Source organism: Stigmatopora nigra, chromosome 11, assembly GCF_051989575.1.
Source record: "Stigmatopora nigra isolate UIUO_SnigA chromosome 11, RoL_Snig_1.1, whole genome shotgun sequence".
Lineage (NCBI taxonomy): Eukaryota > Metazoa > Chordata > Actinopteri > Syngnathiformes > Syngnathidae > Stigmatopora > Stigmatopora nigra.
Genome location: NC_135518.1, coordinates 2,765,452 through 2,789,104, shown reverse-complemented (window position 1 = coordinate 2,789,104; position 23,653 = coordinate 2,765,452). Strand labels below are relative to the sequence as shown.

The window sequence follows — 23,653 nt, the reverse complement described above, 5'->3', positions numbered from 1 at the left end:
GCAATTTTGCACCGCCATTTTCCACCGTCATTTTTCATCTGTCTTCCACTTGCGAGTTTCAGCGTGGATTTTGACAGTTTACTGAATACTTTCTTTTATACTTAAGGAATAAAACCTCAATGTAGTGAAGTTGCGATAGTTGAAGCCGCAAAGTGATGAAAGATCACAGTACACATCATTCCCAAAGTTACATTATTAGTAAATACTCATAAGCAAATAGTAGGAATAAGAAGAATATGTCACATTATGTGGCTCTGATAAGTATGGCAAAGCAAAATTTGCAAACATTTAAAAATAAATAAGATCTTAACATTAATTCTGGATTGTACAGAAAGCCAATGTAAAGATCTTATCAAAATAAATCTGTTATGTATCGGCAAGCCAAATATAGATAGATCCACAATAACTAAGGAACGAAGGAGTGGATATTTACAAAAACTAGAATTTATTAAACAAAAAATGCCAAATAGCATGTATCAAAAGGAGATAACTAAACAGCACGACCGAGTTGGCAAATAAAGTAAAGGTCAAAAAGTACAACAGAACAACACGACCGAGTCGCAAATAAACTAAGGATAAAAAATTAGAACAGTACAACATTTTCCAAGTACGGAAACAGAAAATCTGCAAGGGCAAGGCACACAATCCTCCGACAACAAGCCGGTTGTGGCAGGTGTCCTTAAAAACCGGATGTGTCAATCAGCTGCAGGTGTGCTGACCCCGCCCCACGTTGTTGGCTTAATCAACTGCTGAAAAGACACATGTCACTGTAGCCAAAACTTTCTTAACCTGATTCACCTGTGTTAATTCAGTATTTGAGGCGGTGGTAGGTAACAGTGACTACCAGACTCCGTAGTTCTTTATGTGCTATACAGTGAATAATTATTTTTGGTTATTCTCCTGGTTAACATAAATCTTGGTTCATTTTTGACATTCTTGTCCATAACCTTTAAACCTATTGAAATATTTACAACGGTATGATAATTTTGACGGCTTCTTTGTATGAAAGCCTCATTGTGTCAGTTGTAAATAGAACATGATTTATCAAAGTTGACCTTTTAAATCAATCATCTATTAAACTATTATCCATACCACTTATGCCTTACCAGGCTATGACTGACAGGGTGTGAAGACATGTATGTCCTTTAAAGACTGCCAGTCACTCACAGAGTTTAAATGGTGGTGGTATTTACATTCACTCCTTTTAAAATGTTCATAATTGGAATATAAAGAGTATACTATGTCATACTTGTATTTTTTACACAATCCCGGTAAACCGGCCAAATAACCATCTAACCATTTTTTTCTCAGAAAATTTTCACAATCAAAACCTCTATAAGGCCTTGACATCTTACTGCCTTATGTCTTTGGTACTGTTTCATCCCAGAGAGCCAACTTAAGATGGAAACTCGTGTTGAATTATACATAGGGGGTTTTAAATATAGACTTGCACAAGGAAAAACACACCATCAGCCAACATTTTCATATTCTGTGATCCGATCAGTCTAATTACTGTACTTATCTTAGTTGTATGGTTATGCAGCTAGCATTATTTACTTGTTTAACGGTCACTTATTACTACAAGGTTTTTACATTGGCATTAATGAGACACTGGTTAAATATACTTACCCTTACCAACTATTCCTATTTTAAATAAGACAACTGTAATATTATAAGATTAATTCCATAATCCCTCGAATTTCGCAGATAAGGTAGACCACACATGGCCACGATAATTAAAAAATGTTAAGTGGGATCACCCCTATTACAACATACGATCGTACGTTTTTGCGTCCATACAGAAAGTACACGAGTACAATTATCAAGTGTATTTATTAAATATTACAGTTATAGGTGTATGAAAAGACTAATGTATTAATATCTAAATATACTTTATGAATAAAAAATTGTAAACACCTAAAGTACTGCACTCACAGTGAAAATAGTTAATCTCTGCATGATTTAAAAAAAAAAAACTGGTTATTGTGAGCTTTAGTCCAAGTCCTTTCCAGAATATGTCCCGGGCGAGGACGATGACGTAGGGGAGCTTTTCAGGAGGAGCTTTTGCGAGAGTTTTTCGGCTCGCAAGGAACATGGTGACCACCATTTCGTTTCTTGTACAAGTATGCTGTGGTTCAATGACGATGATTGCCAAATTCAATGGCTTTGACCATGTTGTCATCAATCTCCTGGACCTGTTGCAGACTGTGTCTCATTGGGAAGATCTCCTGAAGACTCCCACAGATCTTCTCACGCTCTTCATCTTCATTATCGGTTCCAATGCGATCAATCCTATGAGGTCCTAATCAGTTAGGGGGCGTGAGGGTTAGGCTTAGTTTGTTGATGTCCTTTCGTCATGCCAGCTTTACGGACGTATTTAAATTGCAACTCCCTCATAATGCTGGTTAATTTTTTTATGGGCGGGGTGTCTTAGGAACCCAGAGCTGTGAATCCGATGCGCTAACCACTCGCCCCACCGGACCATCATTTTACTTCCTGTGTGTTTATGTGTTTAATTTGTATATTTACATATGAAGTACTGCTCTCTTTAGAAAAAAATTGAAGTTACGAAACAAGTTCTTCTTTGTGTCTTCCCAAAAAAACGTATATTTGAATGGTTTAAACTAACTTTTCTGCATAGCAGTAGGATCCAGAATGGTAAAAAATGAAGCAATTCTCCCTCTTCTTGAATATATTGATTGGTGTGTGTTTGTCTGTGTGCGTGGCGGGTGTGTGCATTTGTGTGTGTGGTGGAACTGAATTTGCCAACCAATACTGGCAGATAAGATGGGGAAAACTACACCACTGCCTAAGAAAAGCTTTTACCCTTGCCATCAGCCTGAAGGGAAAAAAATTGATTACGGCATAAAGTTGCCACACCAGTTTCAAATCACTTTCCACTCGAAGCCAAAGTTTGAGACAGTTGGCTTTAGATTCTAGGACATTTATGATTTAATGCCGTAAAGACTGGTGGCGAAGGAAAGCCATCTCTTTTCAGGTGGGGTATGAGTTTGAATGTCTTTGACATAGCAATGGTTGGACATGCGATTTCATCAAGATAAATATTAAAGGCAACAAGTACACTAATATCAGCATCCGAAAGAGAACTGTTTTTAAACTCTGTTTGAATTAGGCATTGGTATTTGTCATTGATGTATAAATTGTATGAATAACTAAGACAAAACAAAAGGAAATAGGAGAGTAGGTCCACCTCTCTTCCTGTCTTACTGCATAGCTGGTGTATTTCTTTCTGACAAGTTGTCCAATTTGCAACACAACCGAGTGTATCCCAGTTAGTTTTTTAAAAATGTCAAACCAGCCACGACTTGCTTTCAAGGTTTCCGCTGGCGTCAGAGTATCCCCTTTCTCAGCTGCTTGCTTCACTTTCCGCTAACTGTTTCTCCTTTATCCATATTAAAAGAAGCCCCTCCCTCTCATCATAAATATCACGGCACAACTTAAAAAAGGACCACCTAGTGGCCGCAGCTTGTGCTCGTTTGTCAAACTTGACTCGTATCTCAGGGCAAAATTAGAAAAATTAAATTTTTCTCCTATCTCAAATTTATCGTATATGCACATTCATATGTCAAGAAATGACTGTGTATTGTTTACTTCAAATGAAAACATATTTATAGCACATACACAAGAGTCTAGGTTGTGTTCAGCACAACTATTATTTGCAAATCTCAAACATAATTAGCAGCAGAGGTAGGCAAACGGAGATTTGTTACAGAATTGGGTTACGGAAGTTGGGCATCACTTATACATTATAGTCATAGCTTGTTCTTTTTCAGGTACAGATGTTACATTATTTAAGGTGACAAGGGCCAAGAGACCAATGATTTAATGATGGGACTGAGTTCTCTTTTATCAATTTAGCAGTGGGTTTTTTTTTCATTATACTCTGACTTGCATTTTCCATATTCCAAAAATATAACGGTCCTAGTTTAAAATTGAATTTAAAATGTTCCAAACTGGCAGAAAAAACTACACTGATGGAACTGTAAAATATCAATGGCGAACTGTGAGCATGACAACTGGGAATTCATATTAGCAATACCTTTCAAAAATTAATTGTCATAACAAGAGCGCAAACTCCATACAACATGTGGGAACAGCCTGAATCCTTGACAAGCCAATCACAGGGCACAAGGAGACGGAAAAACATTCACGCTCACACTCGTATCTAGGCGCAATTGAGAGCGTTCAATCAGCTTACCTTGTATGTTTTTTGGGAGAGGAAACCGGAGTACCCAGAGAAAACCCACGCAAACCTGACGAGCACATGCAAAATCCACACAGTGACCTGCGATCAAACCCTTGACCCCAGAACTGTGAGGCTGATGCACTATCCACTCGGCTGCCGGGCCTCCCCATAAACAAAATATAATTACCAAAAAAGCTATATGAAAAATGTGTGATTTAACTCACTGAAATTGCTGTCCTTGAAAGCAAATATTATTTTCAACAAATATATTCTTCTTCTTCTGACAAAAAAGTTCAATAATTGCTTTATCTCTGCTAAAAATGACAATAACTCCCAATTCCTGTGGGGTTTTTTGGCATTCAAATGCCACATTTTGGGCTTAAGGCCTAAAGTTACATTATACCCGCGTACCGATATTTAAAAACGTTGCTGACACAAGCGTGGCTGAAACAGAGTGGTCCATTGCTGTATTTTCATTTAGAAAAATGCTCGAAAAAAGACCACGATGAGTGAAATCAAGCAGCCAGGAGAGTTGACCCCACTTAGAAGTGCTCCATTTCTGGCCTTAATTTTAGGTTTGGCCTGACAACCAGGATTTAACATTCATATGTGGATGCAAACAATGTGCCTGGGGTAGCTATTTGGAATTTCATCCCTACTTCCTTGGAAGTGGACGCTAAACCTGCCTGTTTAGAGGTTAGCAAGCTAGTGCAGGGATGCATACCTCACATCATGAAAATAAGCTTCTCTTGGAATATCTTTCTTGAAAATATTGATGCAAGTATATCAAGTTTAGCGCTGATAGTTTTTCGGCCGTGATTTGAATTCCCGACTTTGATAACCAAAGTAGCCATTTCATCAATTTAGTTTTGAACCATTCCACTCTCTTGCCTGCTCTGTCACTTGCTCGCAGCATTCAGTGTCATCATTTTTGTCTTGGACTCTGTGAAGGCCAATGAGCTATTTGGGGGGGGGGGGGGGGGGGGGGGGGGTCCTGCCTAATCAAAATTGAACAAGATTGGGTGAGTGTTGGGTTTATTCTGTATTACTATTATACATATATGTGTAGTAATTCATTTCTTTGTAAAATTATTCTTCCTATTGTTCGGAAAGTGCTCGAGGTCATAAACAGCCGCCTGGTCCTCTCTCTCGTGGACTTCTTTCAAGGATTGTTTATCCTACATCTCACCCAGTATCGGGCTCCGAGGAGGCAGGAAGGACTCGGGATATCTGCCACTTCCATAACACTCGTATAGTGTGCATACCTCGTGACGCACTTCAGGCTTCTTTATGTAATTGTTATATGATTGTTAGGTCAAATGAAGGCATGATTGTTTTAATCCAAATGAGGGTTGGTTTTAGTTTCCTGTTCTGTTATTGTTAAAATACCTTGATTGTTATTATAGTAACAGATGTTGTTTTTGCTTACGCATGTTGAATTAATCAACAACCTTGTAATTGTTTTGATTTATGGCCTTAAAGCCATACGCGAATTACTGTTCGAGAGGATACTTTGAAGACAAGGGGGAAGTCTTGTTGCTTTGCTGTATCTTCCCTTAAGGTCCTTATCCATGATGCAATCTATTTAATTAAATGTCAATAATTGAATAAGATGCCTGCTGTGATTGATAATTACATCAGAAGGGTAATTATTTATGAACCTATCAGTGAGTCAACTGTCACTCTCCAAACCAACACATGTAACTTGGCATTCACTCAGATTTGTAAACACCTAACCAACAAATAAACCACCTGCAGCAACTCCATACAGGAATACAACGGGAAATGAACTCTCAATCTCAGAACTGTGAGGCGGATTAACCACTCCTGCACTGTGCTGCCTACAGAAATGTTTGATTTTTGAAATTTTAAATGTAATTTTACGTGTAGACCTATTTTAAATTGTCAAGATTTTCTCATCTCATCTCATTTTCCTGACCACTTTATCCTCATTAAAGTCAGGGGGGGTGCTGGAGCCAATCCCATCTCTCCCCGGGCCACAGGCGGGGTACACCCTGAATCATACGACCGTGCACACTCACACCCTTACATAGGGGCAATATAGAGTGTCCAATTAGCCCACCATGCATGTTTTTAGCATGTGGGTGGAAACCCAAGTACCTGGAGGAAACCCACACAGGCCCGGGCAGAACATGCAAACTTCACACAGTTGGACCAACCTGGACTTGAACCCAGAGACGTGAGGCCGACGCGCTAACCACTTATGTCACCGGGCCGCCCTAGTCCAGATTTTATTAGTCCTGTTCAAGTACAATGAAAACTCATGTCTGGTTATTCTGGAGAGAAAAATGCTGCCCAGTGTCAAAAAGCTTGGTCTTAATCGCATGTCATGGGTTTTCCAACTGGATAAAGACCCAAGGTTTTCATTCATTTTCTGAACCGCTTTATCCTCATTGGGATCACCGGGGGTGCTGGAGTCTATCTCAGCGGACCCATCCGGGCCAGAGGCGTGGGGGATAACCCTGAATCGGTTGTCCTGCCGAACGCAGGGCACAAGGACAACCATTCACACCCAGGGACAATTTAGAGTGTCCAATGAGCCTGTCATGCATGTCTTTGGAATGCGGAAGGAAAACCGATGCAGCCCCGGGAGAACCTGCAAACTGCACACAGGTGACCAACCTGGAATTGACGCCAAAGCTGTGAGGCCGATACGCTAACCACTGTAGCCCCCGGGCCACCCGACCGAAAACACATTTGAGAAAAAACAAAAATGGCTAAGTGAAAATCATTGAACGATTCTTAAGTGGCCTTTCATGAGCCAATATCTAAATTTCACTGAACGTCTGTGGAAGGAGATCAAACATGCGGTCTATTACATCAACATAATGATTGTTATTCAGATTAATTATTTTCAGAGAAGAACTTTGTTCTGCCTGGCTCTATGTTTCAAGTGGTTTTGGATTTATTCTCTCTATAACCCCACAGCTTGGTTATTTTATTGTGCAGGGGGATTGGTTGGACTTTGAGACATTCATCCCTTTTGTTACACTTTTTTTCCAATTTAAATTAACATTTTAAAATTAAATTAGTAACCAAATGTCCTTAACTTTTGGCGAACAACTTCCTCTTTTTGCTTCATTTCTATACAGATTTAGAAGTTGTTTACAGGAACAGTGATGGCCATGTCATCAAGTTCAACATCCTCTCAAACGAAACAGAGATTGTTGTATCCAACACAACATTTGTGAGTATTGATTTATTATTTTTATAATTATCATTATAATATTTTTTAAGTCCTGGGTTTAAATCCAGGTCGGTCCACCTTGGTGGAAATGCATTCTCCCCGTGCCTGCATGGGTTTTCTCCAGGTACTCTGGTTTCCTCCAACATTCCAGAAACATGCATGATTGGCTGATTGGACACTCTAAATCGCCTCTAGGTATGAGTGTGAGTGTAAATGTTTGTCCATCTTGTCCCCTGCGATCAGCTCGCCACCTATTGAGGATGTCCCCCACTTCTGGCCCGAAGTCAGCTGGGATTGGCTCCAGCACCATCATGACCCTAATGAGGATAAAGCAGTTCAGAAAATGGTTGAATGAATGAATATTTTTAACCCCCATTATATTAATTGGACACTGTTTTTCCCTTTCCATTAGATAAATTTCAATGTTGCCAAGTATTCTGTGTCTCCTGATTTGAAGTACCTGCTTTTTGCCTACGACGTCAAACAGGTGGGTCCATTTTAAACTTTTTTTGTTGACTAAAAGCTCTGAGTAAAATTCTATTTTGTTTTGTTTTTGCAAGAATAAATGATAATTTTTCATATATACTGCTAGATTAATTGACATTACTAAAGTAAGCAATGCATTATTTTTAAGCAATTAATTGCAATTCATTTTCTACCATTAATTGTTTTCCAATTCCTGGTTTGGAAACCCTGGTCTAAATAAGGTGTGGATAGACAAACTTATCTTTTTTTATCAGTGAGGAATGTCACCATCTCTTAACAGCAAGTAAAACCTTTAGTACAGTGAACAAGGATATAAGAACATAACAAGAATATGAAAAGGACAAAACCAGAAACACGCCATATGTTCCCACAAGAGGCAGACAATTGCATATGGTTTAAATAGATGAAGATTGACAAGGCCATGATTAACGGGTGAGTGACACAAGAGGCAGGGATTGGCTAAGACATAAGAGGGCAAATGACAACAACTGAAACCAATGGTGAATCACAATGACACATCACACAGGGAAAAAACTGAGGAAAATTAAAAACCCCAAATAATCCCAGAAAGGTTCAAACTTAACTTGGTTTTTGCCTCCATAAACCAAAGCTGTGTTTCGCTTGACCAGCTGGTTAAGATCAGCTATTTGGACTCCCACAGACCATCACATTCAAATGTTTGTGGTGCCACTTCAAGATTTGGTTAAAGTGTAATTATATTTATTTGGATCAACCACAGTGAAACAATCATTTAAAAATGTTCGCCCATTTTTAAGTTGGCCACACCACAACTAACAAGGTGTATTTTAAATAACCCGTTAACCCTTTTTACCTCAGGTTTCCTTCTGTGTTCTTTTTCATGGAAGACACCATGAGGAGTCAAAAGCTAAACAATTTATTACCATGACAGAGGAGTCAAATACAGTGCTGGGTCAATTGCTACACCACTTACAGCCTAAACAGAAAATGTTGCAGATTGGGTGTGACTATCTGATCTATAGAGTCTTTTATACACACAATCAACAAAGGGAGACTGTCATATTCTTCCTCCGATTGCTCAACAGTTCATTAAGCCTCTGGTCCTTCCCATACATGTGGGAAGAGTTAAATCCGCTGTAAGCTACCGTGATGTCTTGTCCAGTAGGTGGTTGTTTTTCTCATGGTAGGCCTTTCCTTTAACCTGCTAACTCACCCACTTTCCCTTGTGACCTCTGGTGGACGCCAGTGGTCAACACATGTCCTTCATAAATGGGCCCTTCTGCTAGATAAAACAGTCTCAACTTTCTGACATATATATTACTAGCTTTTATTCTCTGAGCCTTTTGAGCAGAGGCAGTCCGTGACTTTTCTAGCGACGCCTTCAGCTATGTCTGAATCAATACAACCCTCAAAAACCTTTATTGCAACTACAGCTGCGACACATAAAAAAATCATCAATAATAACCTCATACAATTGAAATATTATTTAGGAATATAGCTATATTTTATTCACCAAAAATCCTTTGACCTGTACACAATATCCATCCTCCTTTCTTTCCTCCTTCTTTTCTATTGCCATCGAAGCTAATGCAGAAAGTCGAGCCTATCCTATCGTATTTCTGGCAAACGTTTTTATTCGAGTTTGTGCTGAAAATGTTCGTTCCCGGTTGTGACAGCATTGCTTGCTTTGGAATTGTCCGACCTTTCTTAATGATGTCCAGCTTTTTTTCTTGAAAAGTCTGTCTTGAAAATGGCTTTGACAGTAAATGTGCAAAAAAAAAAGTCTTCTCACGCTTCAACCATTACGGGTTGACAAAACCGCTATTAATCAACACAACAATATACTTGCTTGTGCAGCTCGCTCCAGATACACATTTGGTAGCTCTGGCTAGTCCACTCTATCACTATCCACTCATAGTTGGTGAAAGCGATGACGTATCCCTACGCCTGTGAAAAGGCAATGACGTATCCCTACGCCTGCGAGAAGGCCTTGGTGTCAACAAATCTAATTCTGATTGGTTAAAGCAACAGTCTTAGCGACGCTTGTCTAATGCAGCAGAGCGTGCAGAACTGATTGTGAAGGGCTTGAGGCTGATTTCTGACCCTAGCAACAAATAATGGCTGAAATGTGATTGGTGAAATGCTTCAATGATGGAGACATACCATGTCAGGTTGAGCTTTTACAAAAGCAAAGACACAGCAATGGCTTTTGCAAGATGCAATTGTATTACAGCTGACACCCGTGCAAATTGTATTGTCTACAGATTCACTCGCTGTGAGCAGCAAGCAGTATGATAGATGTCTTATTACTTTTCATATTTTGTAGCATGATGTCATTATAGATGGCACTGCAGCTTTTTCAAAAATGTATGTGTCTGTCATATTTTCTTCTTTCGTCTTCTGTTTATTCTTCTCTGTGTTTATTTTACTCCAGGTTTACAGACATTCCTACATGGCTTCCTACAGCATCTACAATATTCGCACACGGTAATGCTATTTATGGATGCTATTTCACTGATTTGAATGACGATTTGTATTGAAAGTTGCCCAGAATATAATTTTCAAGCCATTTTAGTTGATCCTTTGTGTTGCTGCCGCTTTTGTGTATGTTCGCTTTTGTGTATGTTCACTTTTGTGTTAAATGCTCTGAGAGTTGAAATACCATGATGCAATGCCAATTTTCGTTAGCACAAGGTTTACAGGACCAATAGAGTGCATTTGGTATTGTATCACATTTAAAGTAAATGCTATCATTTATCAAACTTTCACTCTTTATGAGAGACTTTTCATTATCTGCCGAGCTGTAGTGTTGTGGCATGTCTGATCAGCAAAATTGAACTTATTTTAAAATGTTCCATGATGTCTATAAAAAATAAATGGTCGGGACTAGTATTGATTGTTTTTGTTGTTGTTTCATTACCAGGGAGGTTTGGGAGCTGGACCCTCCAGAGGTGGTCAACTCAGTCCTGCAGTATGCGGCCTGGGGAGTGCAAGGCCAACAGTTGGTTAGAAAACTAATGACCTTGCTTATGTTGCTTTTTATTTTTTTATTCATTCATTCATTTTCTGATAGGCTTATCCTCACAATGGTGGCAGGTCTGCTGGAGCCAATCCCAGCTAACTATAGGCACCAGGCGGGGGACACCCTGAATCGGTGGCCAGATAATCGCAGAGCAGGAGACAGACAACCATTCGTACTCACAGTCATACCTAGGGGCAATTAAGAGTGTCCAATGAGCCTACCCTGCATGTTTTTGAAATGTGAGAGGAAACCAGAGTATCTGGAGAAAACCCACGCAAGCCAAGAGGGAGCATACAGACTCTTCACAAAGAGCACCAACCAGGGATCGAACCCTCGACCCTAGAATTCTGAGGCCGACGCGCTAACCACGCGTTACTTGGCCGCTGTTTTTAATTTAATTGCATTAATTAAATTTCCATCAACTTTTTAACATATTGCTGTTGATATGCCTTATTTAAAACCTTTTTCTATAGTGCAATATGATGAAAACAGTTTTATGAGAATGTATTTGACTCAAGTAACAGTTCAACCATTCGTTAATTATCCATGCCACTTATCCTGACAAGAATCACGGAAGTACTGATGTATATCCCAGCCGACTGTAGGTAGGAGACAGGGCCGTGACCGGGCATTTCATCAACGGACAATTCGTCGCCAGACAGTTCGTCGACCGGACATTTCTTCGCGGGCTAGGGGATAGTGGTTAAGGTTAGCGGTTAGAATTAGAGTTAGGGGATAGTGGTTAAGTTTAGTGGTTAGAATTGGGGAACTAAATATCCAATCGACATATCGTCCGGCGACATCTCTGTTCAACGAACTGTCTGGCGAAAAAAGTGTCCAGCGCCGAATTGTCCGTCGACAAAATGTCCGGTCGACGAACTGTCTGGTGACGAAGTGTCCGTCGACGAATTTTCCGTCGACGAAATGTCCGGGTACCGACAGGGCACATTCCGAACTGTTTATTCATTCATTCATCTTCCATCCTGTGCATCACGGTAAGGGTGGCAGGGGTCGCTGGAGCCTATCCAAGCTGCCTTCGGGCAAAAGCCATACTCGTCGCCTAGACTGGTTGCCAGGCAATCGTAGAGCGCACTGAAAGACAGACGACCATTCATACACACAATACTACCGCCACCAGCAGAAATCGAGACTGTGGCTGCCTGCACCAAAGTTAGGCGAGTGAACCACTACACCATGAGGCACCACTCTAAACTTTCTAGCCAATTGCAGGGGATATAATTTTAACAGTGACTTACACAGGGGTGGGCAAACTTTTCGGCCCGGGGCCGCATTGACTTTAAAAAATTGACAGATGGACTGGGTCAGCACAAGATACGTTACATATAAAAAACTGCATCCGTTAACAGTACATATGAAACATCAACAGAAAAAAAGGACTAAAGTATTAACATACTCATCACACATCATTAAAGTAAAAAGTCTAAAGTAAAAAGGAATGTATTAAGAAATCTTAAAATGTTATTTAAAAAAAGGTAGAGGGGCTTTGAAACACGAAAAACAAATAAGAGTGGACAGAGCTACTGCCACTGGCTTCTGCGTGACGGCGCCATCTTGGGGGAAAAAATACAACAACAACATTATTTGGACAACGTCGGTGGGCCGGATTAAAAAGCCTAACGGGCCGTAGTTTGCCCATGGCTGGACTAACACCTCTTAAAATATTGTTTGTTTTTTCAGCTCTACATTTTTGAAAATAACATCTACTATCAGTCTGATGTAAAAAGTAACTCTCTTCGGCTGACATCCTCAGGAAAGGACGGGGTCATATTCAATGGGATTGCAGACTGGCTTTATGAAGGTAGTGCTTTTTCATTTTGTTTTGAATATGACATTATTCAGTATGAGCTAAGAGACTACAATTAACTAATATTTAGCTATGTATATTTATCTTCACACTTGATACTAGTTTCTGCATTTATTTGTATTTTAGGTTAAGTTTAGGGATGTGCAAAGTATTTACTCGCATATAAGCCGCCTTTGTCAGCCAAAAAAATGATGACTGAATTGAGGGTACGGCTTATGTCCATAAAAACAACTTGATGACGCGAAGTTGACAGTACTTGAGGTCAAAAGTCATGACGGTCACCAAATTTTTCTGTAATTTGTAATTCTTTAATTTTTTAAAATCCAAGCAGATAAATTACTAATGCGAGTGGTGATGTCCTGCAAGGCTAATGCCATTGGTTGCCAGGGATGAGCTAAATTTTGCTCAAGTTAGCAGGTTAATTGTCCATGTATATATTACTCATGCACTTATTTTGCATCACGTCAATTTTCCAGTGATCTTTTGAGGATTACATGCCGGGACACTGTCTTTTAATTGTTTGTTTGTTTTCTAAATATCATGATTGTAATCTGTAGTTTATTGGCTGCTTTAACTCATAAATGAGGCAATTTCTTCTCAAATTGGCAGCATAAATTTACATTGAACCTTTATGAATAGTGCAGCATCACTGTATCACCAGCAAAATACCTATTTTCCACAATGAGTAGCTTTGCTCACTGTGACCACTTGTCCACATAAAATATTCTTGGATAAAATGCGATTAAAGGGATACCTACTCTCTCCAGCACACTATCACCTCTCTGTGGTATTGGTTTAATTAAAGGAAGAGACACAAATTTAATTGGGTGGATTAGTTAATGTTTTCAAATGCCGTTAGACAGATCGTTAGCTTGAATAAAACCTGCGAAAAGAAAAGAAGTGCTCATACTGACTAATGTTTTTATTATGGGAGAGATTGCTCTCACTACCTACCCTCTATCAATTTAATTATGAAGAAATTTTGAATACATTCAAATAGTAATAGACAATCATGTCCTTGCAGAGGAAATTCTTCAGACCCATGTGGCACATTGGTGGTCACCTGATGGAGAGAGATTGGCCTTTCTAGTCGTTAATGATACTCTGGTTCCCAACATGGCTCTGCCTCGATTTACTGGCATGATTTACCCCAAAGGAAAACAGTATCCATACCCCAAGGTAAGTCTGGTACATTATTTTTACAGATACACAATCATGATAGGATTCTGTTAAAATGTAGTGTTTATTTGGGAGTACATCACATTTAAGGGAGGAGTTTACATTATATTTGAAAGACACAATGTGCAAAATTGTGTCTCATTGTGCACATGTGTTTTTAGAGAAATTGGATGTTTCCTTTTCCTTTCATGTGTTTTTAAGGCAAACAGGTGAACAAAGCGAGAATGGCTATTGTAACTAGCCCTTTCTTAGACAAAGGAAGGACAGCTTTTACATACTTACGAGCTCTACCTCCCACTTACCCTCCAAAGTCCATTAGTATCCCAGTCAAGTATATAGCAAAAAATCCCTAAAGGAAGGTTTTTTAGGTACATTGTCATTCATTTTTTTCAAGAGGATGAAAACAAATGTCCGTTCTTAATGGCAGCATTTCAAATTGTATTCAGTTAAGCAGTATTATATATAATTGGGGAGTAAAATATGTGGTAAATGTTTGAACCTATGCAAATCAGTAAATGAAATTTACAAAAATGAAAGACTTCTAAAGACTCTTTCCATATAGGCTGGACAACCTAATCCAGTGGTGAAGCTTTTTGTTGTTAATCTCTATGGACCGACACACACGCTGGAGCTCATGCCGCCAGACAGTCTCAAACTACGGTAAGGAGAGCTTATTACTTCTCAAATAACGATAAGAAAATATGAGCAATTCAAATGTTAAATTGGGAGTTGTCCCAATTGATGTGCATAAAACAAGGTAATGTTTCTCTTCTTAGGGACCGTTATGTGACGATGGTGAAATGGATCAGTAAAACCCACACATCTGTCAGATGGTTAAACCGAGCTCAGAATGTCTCCATTCTAACAGTGTGTGACACCACTACTGGAGCCTGTGTCACGGTATGTGCAAACCAAGAAAGAGGGATGATGGGACAAGACAGGTCTCCATGCACTGAAAAGAAAACCATCACTATGGGGGTCGTTTCAGAGTTTGCGACCATTTTACATCCCACCATTTAAGCTTAAAAAAAGCCTACATACAAATGCCTCAAACAGGCAGGAGGCATGTATTTCTTATCTCTACAAACATGACATACATGCTGTTCTTTTTCCTATTTAAAGAAAATCATTAGTCACAATCTACAACATTCGACTGATTTATTTCTTTACTTGTAGAAGTAACAGTAATAGGAATAGTCATTCATTCATTCATTTTCTGGACAGTCATCCTCATTAGGGTTATAGGGGGTGCTGTAGCCTATCCCAGTTGACTGTGGGGCAGATTCGGGGGTGACCCTGAATCGGTGGCCAGCCGATCGCAGGGTACAAGAACAACCCTGCACACTCACACCCATACCTAAAGGCAATTTAGAGTGTCCAATCAGCCTACCATGGCTGTCTACTGGAATGTGTGAGGAGACCACAGTACCCGAAAAAACCCATCTTGATCCAGGGAGAACATACAAACTCCACACAGGTGAACTGACCTGGATTTGAACTCGGGACCCCAGAGCTGTGATGTCAACGTGCTAACCACTCAGCCGCCGGTGAAGATTCTATACCTGACATGAACAATCAATAGACAGTAAACCTTTTAGTTTGACTTTTTAGTTAGTTTTAGTTAGCAAATGTATCTTTGATTTATGGAACAGATTAAATAATTATTGCTGATTATCTGTTATTGTGGGCACCCAAGTGCCAGATTAGCGTGTTAGCCTCACAATTCTGATATCAAAAGTTTCGACCTTCCCGTGTTCTGCCTGTGCCAGTGTGGGTTTTCTCCAGGTACTCCAGTTTCCTTTTACATCCCAAAAACCTGCATGATAGGCTGGTTGAAAATATTAAATTGCCCTTTCGTATGAGTGTGAGCGAGAATGGTTGTTTGTTTCCTTGTGCCCCTGTGATTGGCTCGTAATCAGTTCAGGTTGTCCCCAGCCTGCCCATAGTTGCCTGGGATGTGCTCCAGCCAACGATAGAAGCATTCTATTGATTGCCAGCCAATCACAGGGAATCAAATTCATTATGGGTCTGTATTCTCTTAAAAAACATTTCGCACTGAGAAAAAACATGTTCTTTTATGATGCGGTCAAGGCAACAAATACACACCTTTCTCATTTGGCATCATTGGAAAGCTCTCAATGTCCTCTACAGGTAATAAAAGAAGGTAATTAAATTGTACCTAGTGAGTGGGTGATTCAGGCTTTACAATGTCCTCTGCAAAGGACAGATTTAAACTACTAGTAGTTAAAAGGATATTTTGATAACATACACAGACCTGCATGGGTTTTCTTAGGGTACTTCATACAACTTTAAACAAAACTTTAGGCTGATATGGTTAGACATTTGCAGGTTTAAGTTGTATGCAAACACAATATTTTTATAGCTCACACTAACTGCCGCAGCCTATGTTATATTGCGCGATTCGAACAAACAGTTCCAAAGCAAGTTGGCCACATTTCACAATCCAAGGAAACAATTGCAAACCCTGTCAGCCAGCCTATGTTACATTTAGTCAGGCGAACAAACAATTGCAAGGCCAGCTAGTTAGTTATCTTACATTTCGTGGTGCGAACAAATAATTGCAAGGCCAGCTAGTTAGCCTATCCGACATTCCACTGTCCTAACAAACAATTGTAAAACCAATTTGGCCACATGGCTCGACACGAACAAACAATTATTAAGCCGGTTGGCAGGTCTACCCCACAATAACATACATACACAGCCAAACCCTGTGACTTTGGAAGCAGCTATCATTCGCTGATTTCGTCAAATTTGTAGAACTACGTAAACTTTGGGGTGCCTGGTTTCAAATCCACCTGTGTAGAGTTTGCATATTCTCCCTCCATGGGTTTTCTCAGGGTTCTTCAGTTTCCTCCCACATTCCATGGACGGTTTATTGGACCCTCTAAATTGCCCCTAGGTGTGAGCGTGAATGGTTGTTTGTCTCCCGGTTAAAATCAAACTAATGATACTTTCACACTTTGTCTTTTTCAGAGACATAAGGAAAACTCTGAAGTCTGGCTGTCCAAACAGGTAAACACATTTTTGTTTTAAATTTAGAATGTAGTATTTTTTGTCTCCTTCTTGTGAAGCACGACAGGAGAACACAGCAACCGCGAGGCCAAAAGCCCAGCCTAGCGGTCTTGCTTCCAGCATTTGTTCTTCAATGCCTGAAGAGTCAGGTTTCCATGCCATACAATGAACCTGTGTGCATTCATAACATATGTACATTATAGCGAGCTATTGTGTCGATCAGAGTACTTTATGGCCATTTACTCTGCAACCAAAAACACAACGGGCGTCATAGAAAACTAGACTCCCTTGATCTGCTGGGGAACTTCAATGCTCACATGGGCAATGAGACCTGGATGGGTGTGATTGGAAAGAACGGCTCCCCTGATCAGAACCAAGCCGATCTACCCCCCTGCCTTCATTTATGGTTACGAGCTGTGGGCCGTGACTGAAAGAGTTTCCTCCGCAGGGTGTCCGGAGTCTTCATTTGAGATAAAGTGAAAAACTCACTCATCAGGATCGAGAGAAGCCAGAGGAGTTGGCTCAGGCATCTGATTATGATTCTTCCTGGACTCTTCCCGGTGAGGTGTTCCAGCCACATCCTATCTTGAGGAGAGCACAAGACACGCTTGGTAGACTATGTCTTCTAGATGGACTACGAACGCCCTGGGAACCTCCAGGAAGAGTTGGACGAAGTGGAAGAGGAGAAGGAAGTCTGGGTTTCCCTGCTGAAACTGAAGCTGCTGCCACTGGGCCCCCACCTCGGATAAGTGGAGGAATATGGAAGACGTCCATTCCTACAGAAGAAGTCTTATTAGACAGTAGCTTCCTGGTCTAATGACCAACTGTATGGAGGGTAGAGCTATTAGGCTAATTAGACAAAGGCTATTTTCTCTGGTAACTAATGAAATTAATCATAATATATTTATTTCCCTGTTTGTTTGTTGTTGTATTTGTGTACTTTGTGGTGAAGTTTTAATCTCATTACTTGTATACTGACAATAAAAAACATTAGATTCAATTCATTTCAATGACACAAAAAAGCATCAAACTTCATTCAGCAAATCTGGCTAAAAACAAAATTGACCAATTGACATAAATAAGATAATTCGTGCGGTCCTCTGGGATCCTGGATTCAAATCCAGACCGGTCCACCTGTGTAGAGTTTGCATGTTTTTCATGGGTTTTCTTTGGGTACTCCGGATTCCTCCCATATTCCAAAAACATGCATGATTGGCTGTTTGGACACTCTAAATTGCCCCTAAATCAGCTGGGATAGGTTCCAGCACCCCTCACGACTCTAATTAGGATAAAGTGGTTGAGGAAATGAATTAATTAATTAATGAAAAGGTAATTAATTAAAAATATCTCCCAACTTACGTTACCTGTAAAAATAATTCATCTATTTCTTTAGAACCAAGAGCCATTGTTCTCTAAAGACAACAAAAGATTCTTCATGACTGTTCCAGTTAAACAAGGAGGTCGTGGAGAGTTTCATCACATCGCTATGTTTACCACTCAGGTGAGGCTTCAAACAAGTGCTTATTGTATCTTGAAACTAGAACAAGTTGATTGGATACCTACAGTACAGTTCTGTTTTGCCATGTCTCTTGGATGCAGATTTCTCACACCTACACACAAAGCATGCACTTGCATTTGACAGTCCTCAAACCACTAACCCCTCTCTCTGGATGTCAATGAAACAAGTGAGGCATTTTTGTTGACATTGACATTTGTTCATTCAGAAAAAAATAACTAATCCGAACTACAAAAGCTCTTCCCTATAATGAGGCAACGCACATTCAATCAACTTTTAAGTAGAGGACCTATTTAACACCTACATTCAGTTTAAATGACGAAACGAGCATTAAACATGAACATGAGATGTGATTGGTCACAGAGAAATTGGTCTTGGTGCATGCCCTACACCTGCAGTGATGGCCTTGTCTCTGAGCCGACCAGCCCAGTTTGCGATTCTGCCTCCCCACCCCTGACAATCTTCTTGATAAAAATGAATGTGAGGATCGGCTGTGCAAAACTGTAGTATAGTGTCAAAGGTAGTAGCTGAAACAGGCACGAGGGAGCAATGTAGAGAAATAACCCATTTCTATAATTCACTGTATCTTGGTCTAATCGTCTTTTATACACAATAAGTATTCACACCTCTTATTTTGCTTCTATCAGTTTAGAGCAGATGAAAATGAAGTTCGTCACCTAACATCAGGAAACTGGGAGGTGACGAAGATCCTTGGCTATGATGAAAATATTGACAGCCTGTAAGTAAATGATAAATGATTTAAAAAATGTATGTTTCTGTTAATCAACTTATATTGGCTTTATATGTAAAAAAATATTTATTTTTATACAACAGTCATACCTCGACTTAGGATAGGTTCACCATTGGGCATTCCCAAATATACCTTGAAATAAAATAGACATCTGACTCATAACCGGGTTTCTTGCAAGAGAGAATCATTCCTCACACGCCTTCAAACAAGATCATTCTGACGAATCCGCTCCTGCTCATTTTTTACATACGATTTAACAACAAGCATCTCAGTTCAAAACAATTGAAGGTTTGTCGGATCTGCAGAAGTTAAAACAATTGCAAGTCCTTCGGATCCGAGGAAGCGGTATCGCCACCTGGTGCGAAGTCGAAGTCAAAACAATTAAGAGTCCTCCGGATCTTCGGTATGAGCGACCGTGTAAGAGGTCGATGTTTCTCAAAACAACTTTGAGAAGTCCTTCTGGATAGAGCAGCAACCTTCCCGTTGTTTATCACGGTTGCATGCAAAGCTTTATTCATTGCGAGCAAATATATGATAAATGTGGGACTTTTTTGTGAATTGAATATTTTGTAGAGCAGTACTTTCAAAAGGCTTACAAAAAACTAGCAACTAGATGCTTTAATAGAAAAGTACCATTTTATGAAATATGTGAGAATCAAAAAAATTAAAGAAAATGATGAGGAAATTATTTATTTATGTATAAAAAATAAATCGAAGTTACAGAAAACAAGCTTACTATGTCTGTTTGATGTTTTTTTCTAGTTATTTTATCAGTACAGAAGGTTCACCGCGAAGACGGCAACTTTACAGGTCTGTTTACCATCAAAATTGTTTTTGATTGCTATTATGTGGGAATGTTGATTTTATACACTAATCCCCTCTTTTTTGTGGATAATGTAGAACAGACATGACCACGCTAATCGAAAAACCCCTGAGTAGGATCAGCCCTATTATTACTACATACCATACCACATATCACAGTTACAAGCATATGAAAAGACTATAATGTATTGATATCTAAACATTAGCGATCGCTCCAGCATTCGCGCTGAGTAATGGAAAAAAATGCAACACTCCGCCGAGTGCTCGTAGATAGATATGTTATACATGAAAGAGATTCGGCAAAAAAGACGCATTGCGCTACAATGACTATCAGCCTCTCATGTCTTGGCCACCTGGCTTTTTCGTATCTCGAATTTTTTCTCGTATCTAGAGATAATTATTTGCTCAAAGTTTTACTCGTATCTCGAAATGCTCGTATGTCGAGGTGCTCGTATGTCGAGGTGCTCGTATTTCGAGGTGCTCGTATGTTGAGGTACCACTGTATATGATATTTGGCGCGCCCATTCTCTATTGGAGATCCCTTCTTTGGCGCTGAGAGATGGAGCTCTGCCCTGGCTTCTGGAATGTTTTACCATTATTTTTCATCTGTCTTCCAGTTGCAAGTTTCAGCGTAGATTTTGACGTTTTAATAACTGTTATATATACCTTCGTAAAAATCAGCGAGGTTGTGAAGCCGCAAAAGTTGAAGTCGCAAAGTAAAGGATATCTGTGTCATACTAAAATTGGTTTGATGATTTGAATCCTTTTGTGTGTGATAATTATGGGGGAAAAAAACAGAAATCAGGAAGGGGGCAAATAATTGTTCACGGCATGTCACCTCATTCTTCTGCGGTAAAATTCTTCTTTGGAGATGGCCCCGCAATTCAGCGTCGAAGAAGAAGCGAAGCCCTGACTTCCACCATTTTTCATCTGTCTTCCGGTTGCGAGTTTCAGCGTAGATCTACATATTTTTATGAACTTTTTTTATACCTCAGAAAAAGTGTTTAAGTGTTGAAGCTGCAAAAAGAAAAAGGATCACTCTAATACATTACAGTCTTTTGATATGCTTATATCTCTAATATCAAATAAATACACATTTTTTTATTGTTCTTCAGTACTTGTATTTCTGTATAGGGGATAAAACGTATTGTGGTGTTAAAAACGTTTTTTCAATGTCTGGTGTACATTAACCACGATATTTGAGGTTTTGCTGTATTGTTCACCCTGCTGCAGTATTGTGTGGTCAATATGAATAATCTTACCTCACATGGGTGTGCATTAATGGCTAAATGATCTTTAGCGTTTCAACTTTCAAAACTTTTCTAATATTGTATTTTCCTACTTTTAGCGTGAAAAATGTTGGATTGTTCCCCCGACGGTGTTTAACTTGCGACCTGAACAAAGCACATTGTTTGTACTTTGATGCTGTTCTTAGCCCCACAAACCAGCACGTTATCCTCCACTGCAAAGGTACGTAAGCAAATATATTGTGCGATGTAACATGAAAAATCTGAATATTGTTAGCTTAAACGCAGCGCTCAATTTTGCAAAAATGGGTACCATTACTGTTATACTCATACACCTAATTGTTGTCATGTATGTTCATTTGTTACTTTCTGCCAACGCTTGGATCTTGTTCTTTTGGCCGACCCACATGCGCACACACACCGCAACTAACTACATTTTAAGTCATACATTTTATTTTTGCTTTGAGTAGATTTTTGCACTAGTATGTTTGTTTACTCGAGCATCATTTAATCAACGTAGTAACAGTATTTTGACCTGCGTATAATTTTAAGGGCTTTTCTTCCCCATCTCTAATATGTATTGGATTCGTATTGTATTGAATTGGTTAGAATCTCTTGTTGTTTTGGTTTGTTTTTAACACTAAAAATGAAGGCAATAGCTAAAGTTCTACATCCTAGTCATCATCCTAGTATATATATATATATATATATATATATATATATATATATATATATATATATATATATATATATATATATATATATATATATATATATATATATATATATATATATATATATATATATATATATATATATATATATATATATATATATATATATATATATATATGTGTGTGTGTGTGTGTATTGAATTACCTTTATTGCAATTATACAATTATACAAACATATACATACAATGAGATATAAATCTTCACCATAAAGTGCACCCATTATGTTCACAGTAGTCAACATAAGTAAGTAGTCACAAGAAAATAAATGGTCAGGTGCAAAAAGTGACTAAAGTGGTTAGCAGCCTATGGAGTTTAAATGTAAGTGCAAGATAAGAAATTAGTCTTGATTAGGTCCTCCTAGGTGCACAACTCGAGTTGAGCATGGTGACGGCTTTTGGGAAGAAACTGTCCTTGCTTAGGCTGTTATGGTCCGGTAGTGCCTGAGGTGGAAGTGTATTGTATTGTCTTTCATGATGCTCTTTGCCCTAGTGGGATATTGGTGATCTGTGTGAATTTAAAAGAATCATCTGTACTTACTAGTTTAGACCTAAAACTCATACTCATCAACAGCCAATGCATATGATTTCATACTCAGAATGATGGTATTAGTTAAGGTATCCCAATGCACACCCCCACACACACACATGCGCACACACGCATACACAGAAACACGCAAACTGCCATGTGAGACTTCAAAGGCATAATCCCTCTTTCATAAACAAAACAAAAAAATCACACAACATTTAGACTACATACAACAGGGTGTAAGTGTGCGTGTTCTGTCTTTATCACACTTTGTTACCGTTCTGGCTATATGTTTATATTTTAAGGACAAATTTAGCTGCATTAAGTTTGTCATTTTCCAAAATGTTCATTTTTGTATCTGTATGACATTGCTGCAGTAACCAAAGAATGCAGTCGAGTATGTTATTGATGTGTATGATGTTTTCTTGTTGTGTACACTTTGCTAAGTTGGAAAAAAAAATCATTCTCGCTGAGCAAAACCCACGTAGAATCTTATGTATTTAATTGAAAGTTAAATGATAATAAATCATGAGTTAAATTAACTTACTATTTTGGCTTGTTTGTTGATAGGTCCTGGAACACCTATGGTGATCTTACACAGCTTCAATAGTTCAAGTAAGGGAATCTGTTTTGTGCCTCGCTTCCACTTCTATCTAGGGATTTTCTTTTTTCTTTTTTCTCCCTTCAAGATATTCCGAAAATGGCTAGCTACGAGCACCAGGCGAGGGACTCTGAATCAGTAACCAGTTATTCACAGAAGGACATTCACGCCCATGCTCCTACCTAGGGAAATTTAAAGTTTTCAATCAGCCCACCTTTTGTTTTTTAGATGACCTGGGATCGACCCCACTGCCCCAGAATGTTGAGGCCTCCGGGCCTCCAATTATATAACTTTTTTAAAATTTAAGTTATTTGGAAAAAAATGTTTATTAAACAATTGGATGTGCTTTCAATCATACTACAGTGGGTTTAGAAAAAAATGCATACGAGGCCCTAGACCATTTCATAAGGACACATCTATTGATTAGAGGTTTTTCAGATTATATTCTGTCTGAATTCCATTTGATTTAATTCTCTCACATATTTCTGCTGGATAAAATGGCTGGCACCAAAGGGTTT

At 39.1% G+C, this 23,653-nt stretch overlaps 1 protein-coding gene across 2 annotated transcripts in view; it reads left to right on the top strand.

The window, feature by feature from the left end:
• Nucleotides 1-23,653, top strand: part of dpp10 (dipeptidyl peptidase like 10) — a 97,508-nt gene that overhangs the window by 59,457 nt on the left and 14,398 nt on the right. For both annotated transcript variants that reach the window (XM_077728273.1, XM_077728274.1), the window contains exons 4-17: nucleotides 7,321-7,415; nucleotides 7,828-7,902; nucleotides 10,315-10,367; nucleotides 10,804-10,885; nucleotides 12,601-12,721; nucleotides 13,752-13,906; nucleotides 14,469-14,566; nucleotides 14,683-14,806; nucleotides 16,901-16,939; nucleotides 18,333-18,440; nucleotides 19,103-19,194; nucleotides 19,969-20,016; nucleotides 21,377-21,498; nucleotides 23,105-23,149. In XM_077728273.1, coding sequence (XP_077584399.1) covers nucleotides 7,321-7,415; nucleotides 7,828-7,902; nucleotides 10,315-10,367; nucleotides 10,804-10,885; nucleotides 12,601-12,721; nucleotides 13,752-13,906; nucleotides 14,469-14,566; nucleotides 14,683-14,806; nucleotides 16,901-16,939; nucleotides 18,333-18,440; nucleotides 19,103-19,194; nucleotides 19,969-20,016; nucleotides 21,377-21,498; nucleotides 23,105-23,149 — 1,257 coding nt within the window. The remainder of the gene's footprint in view (nucleotides 1-7,320; nucleotides 7,416-7,827; nucleotides 7,903-10,314; nucleotides 10,368-10,803; nucleotides 10,886-12,600; nucleotides 12,722-13,751; nucleotides 13,907-14,468; nucleotides 14,567-14,682; nucleotides 14,807-16,900; nucleotides 16,940-18,332; nucleotides 18,441-19,102; nucleotides 19,195-19,968; nucleotides 20,017-21,376; nucleotides 21,499-23,104; nucleotides 23,150-23,653) is intronic.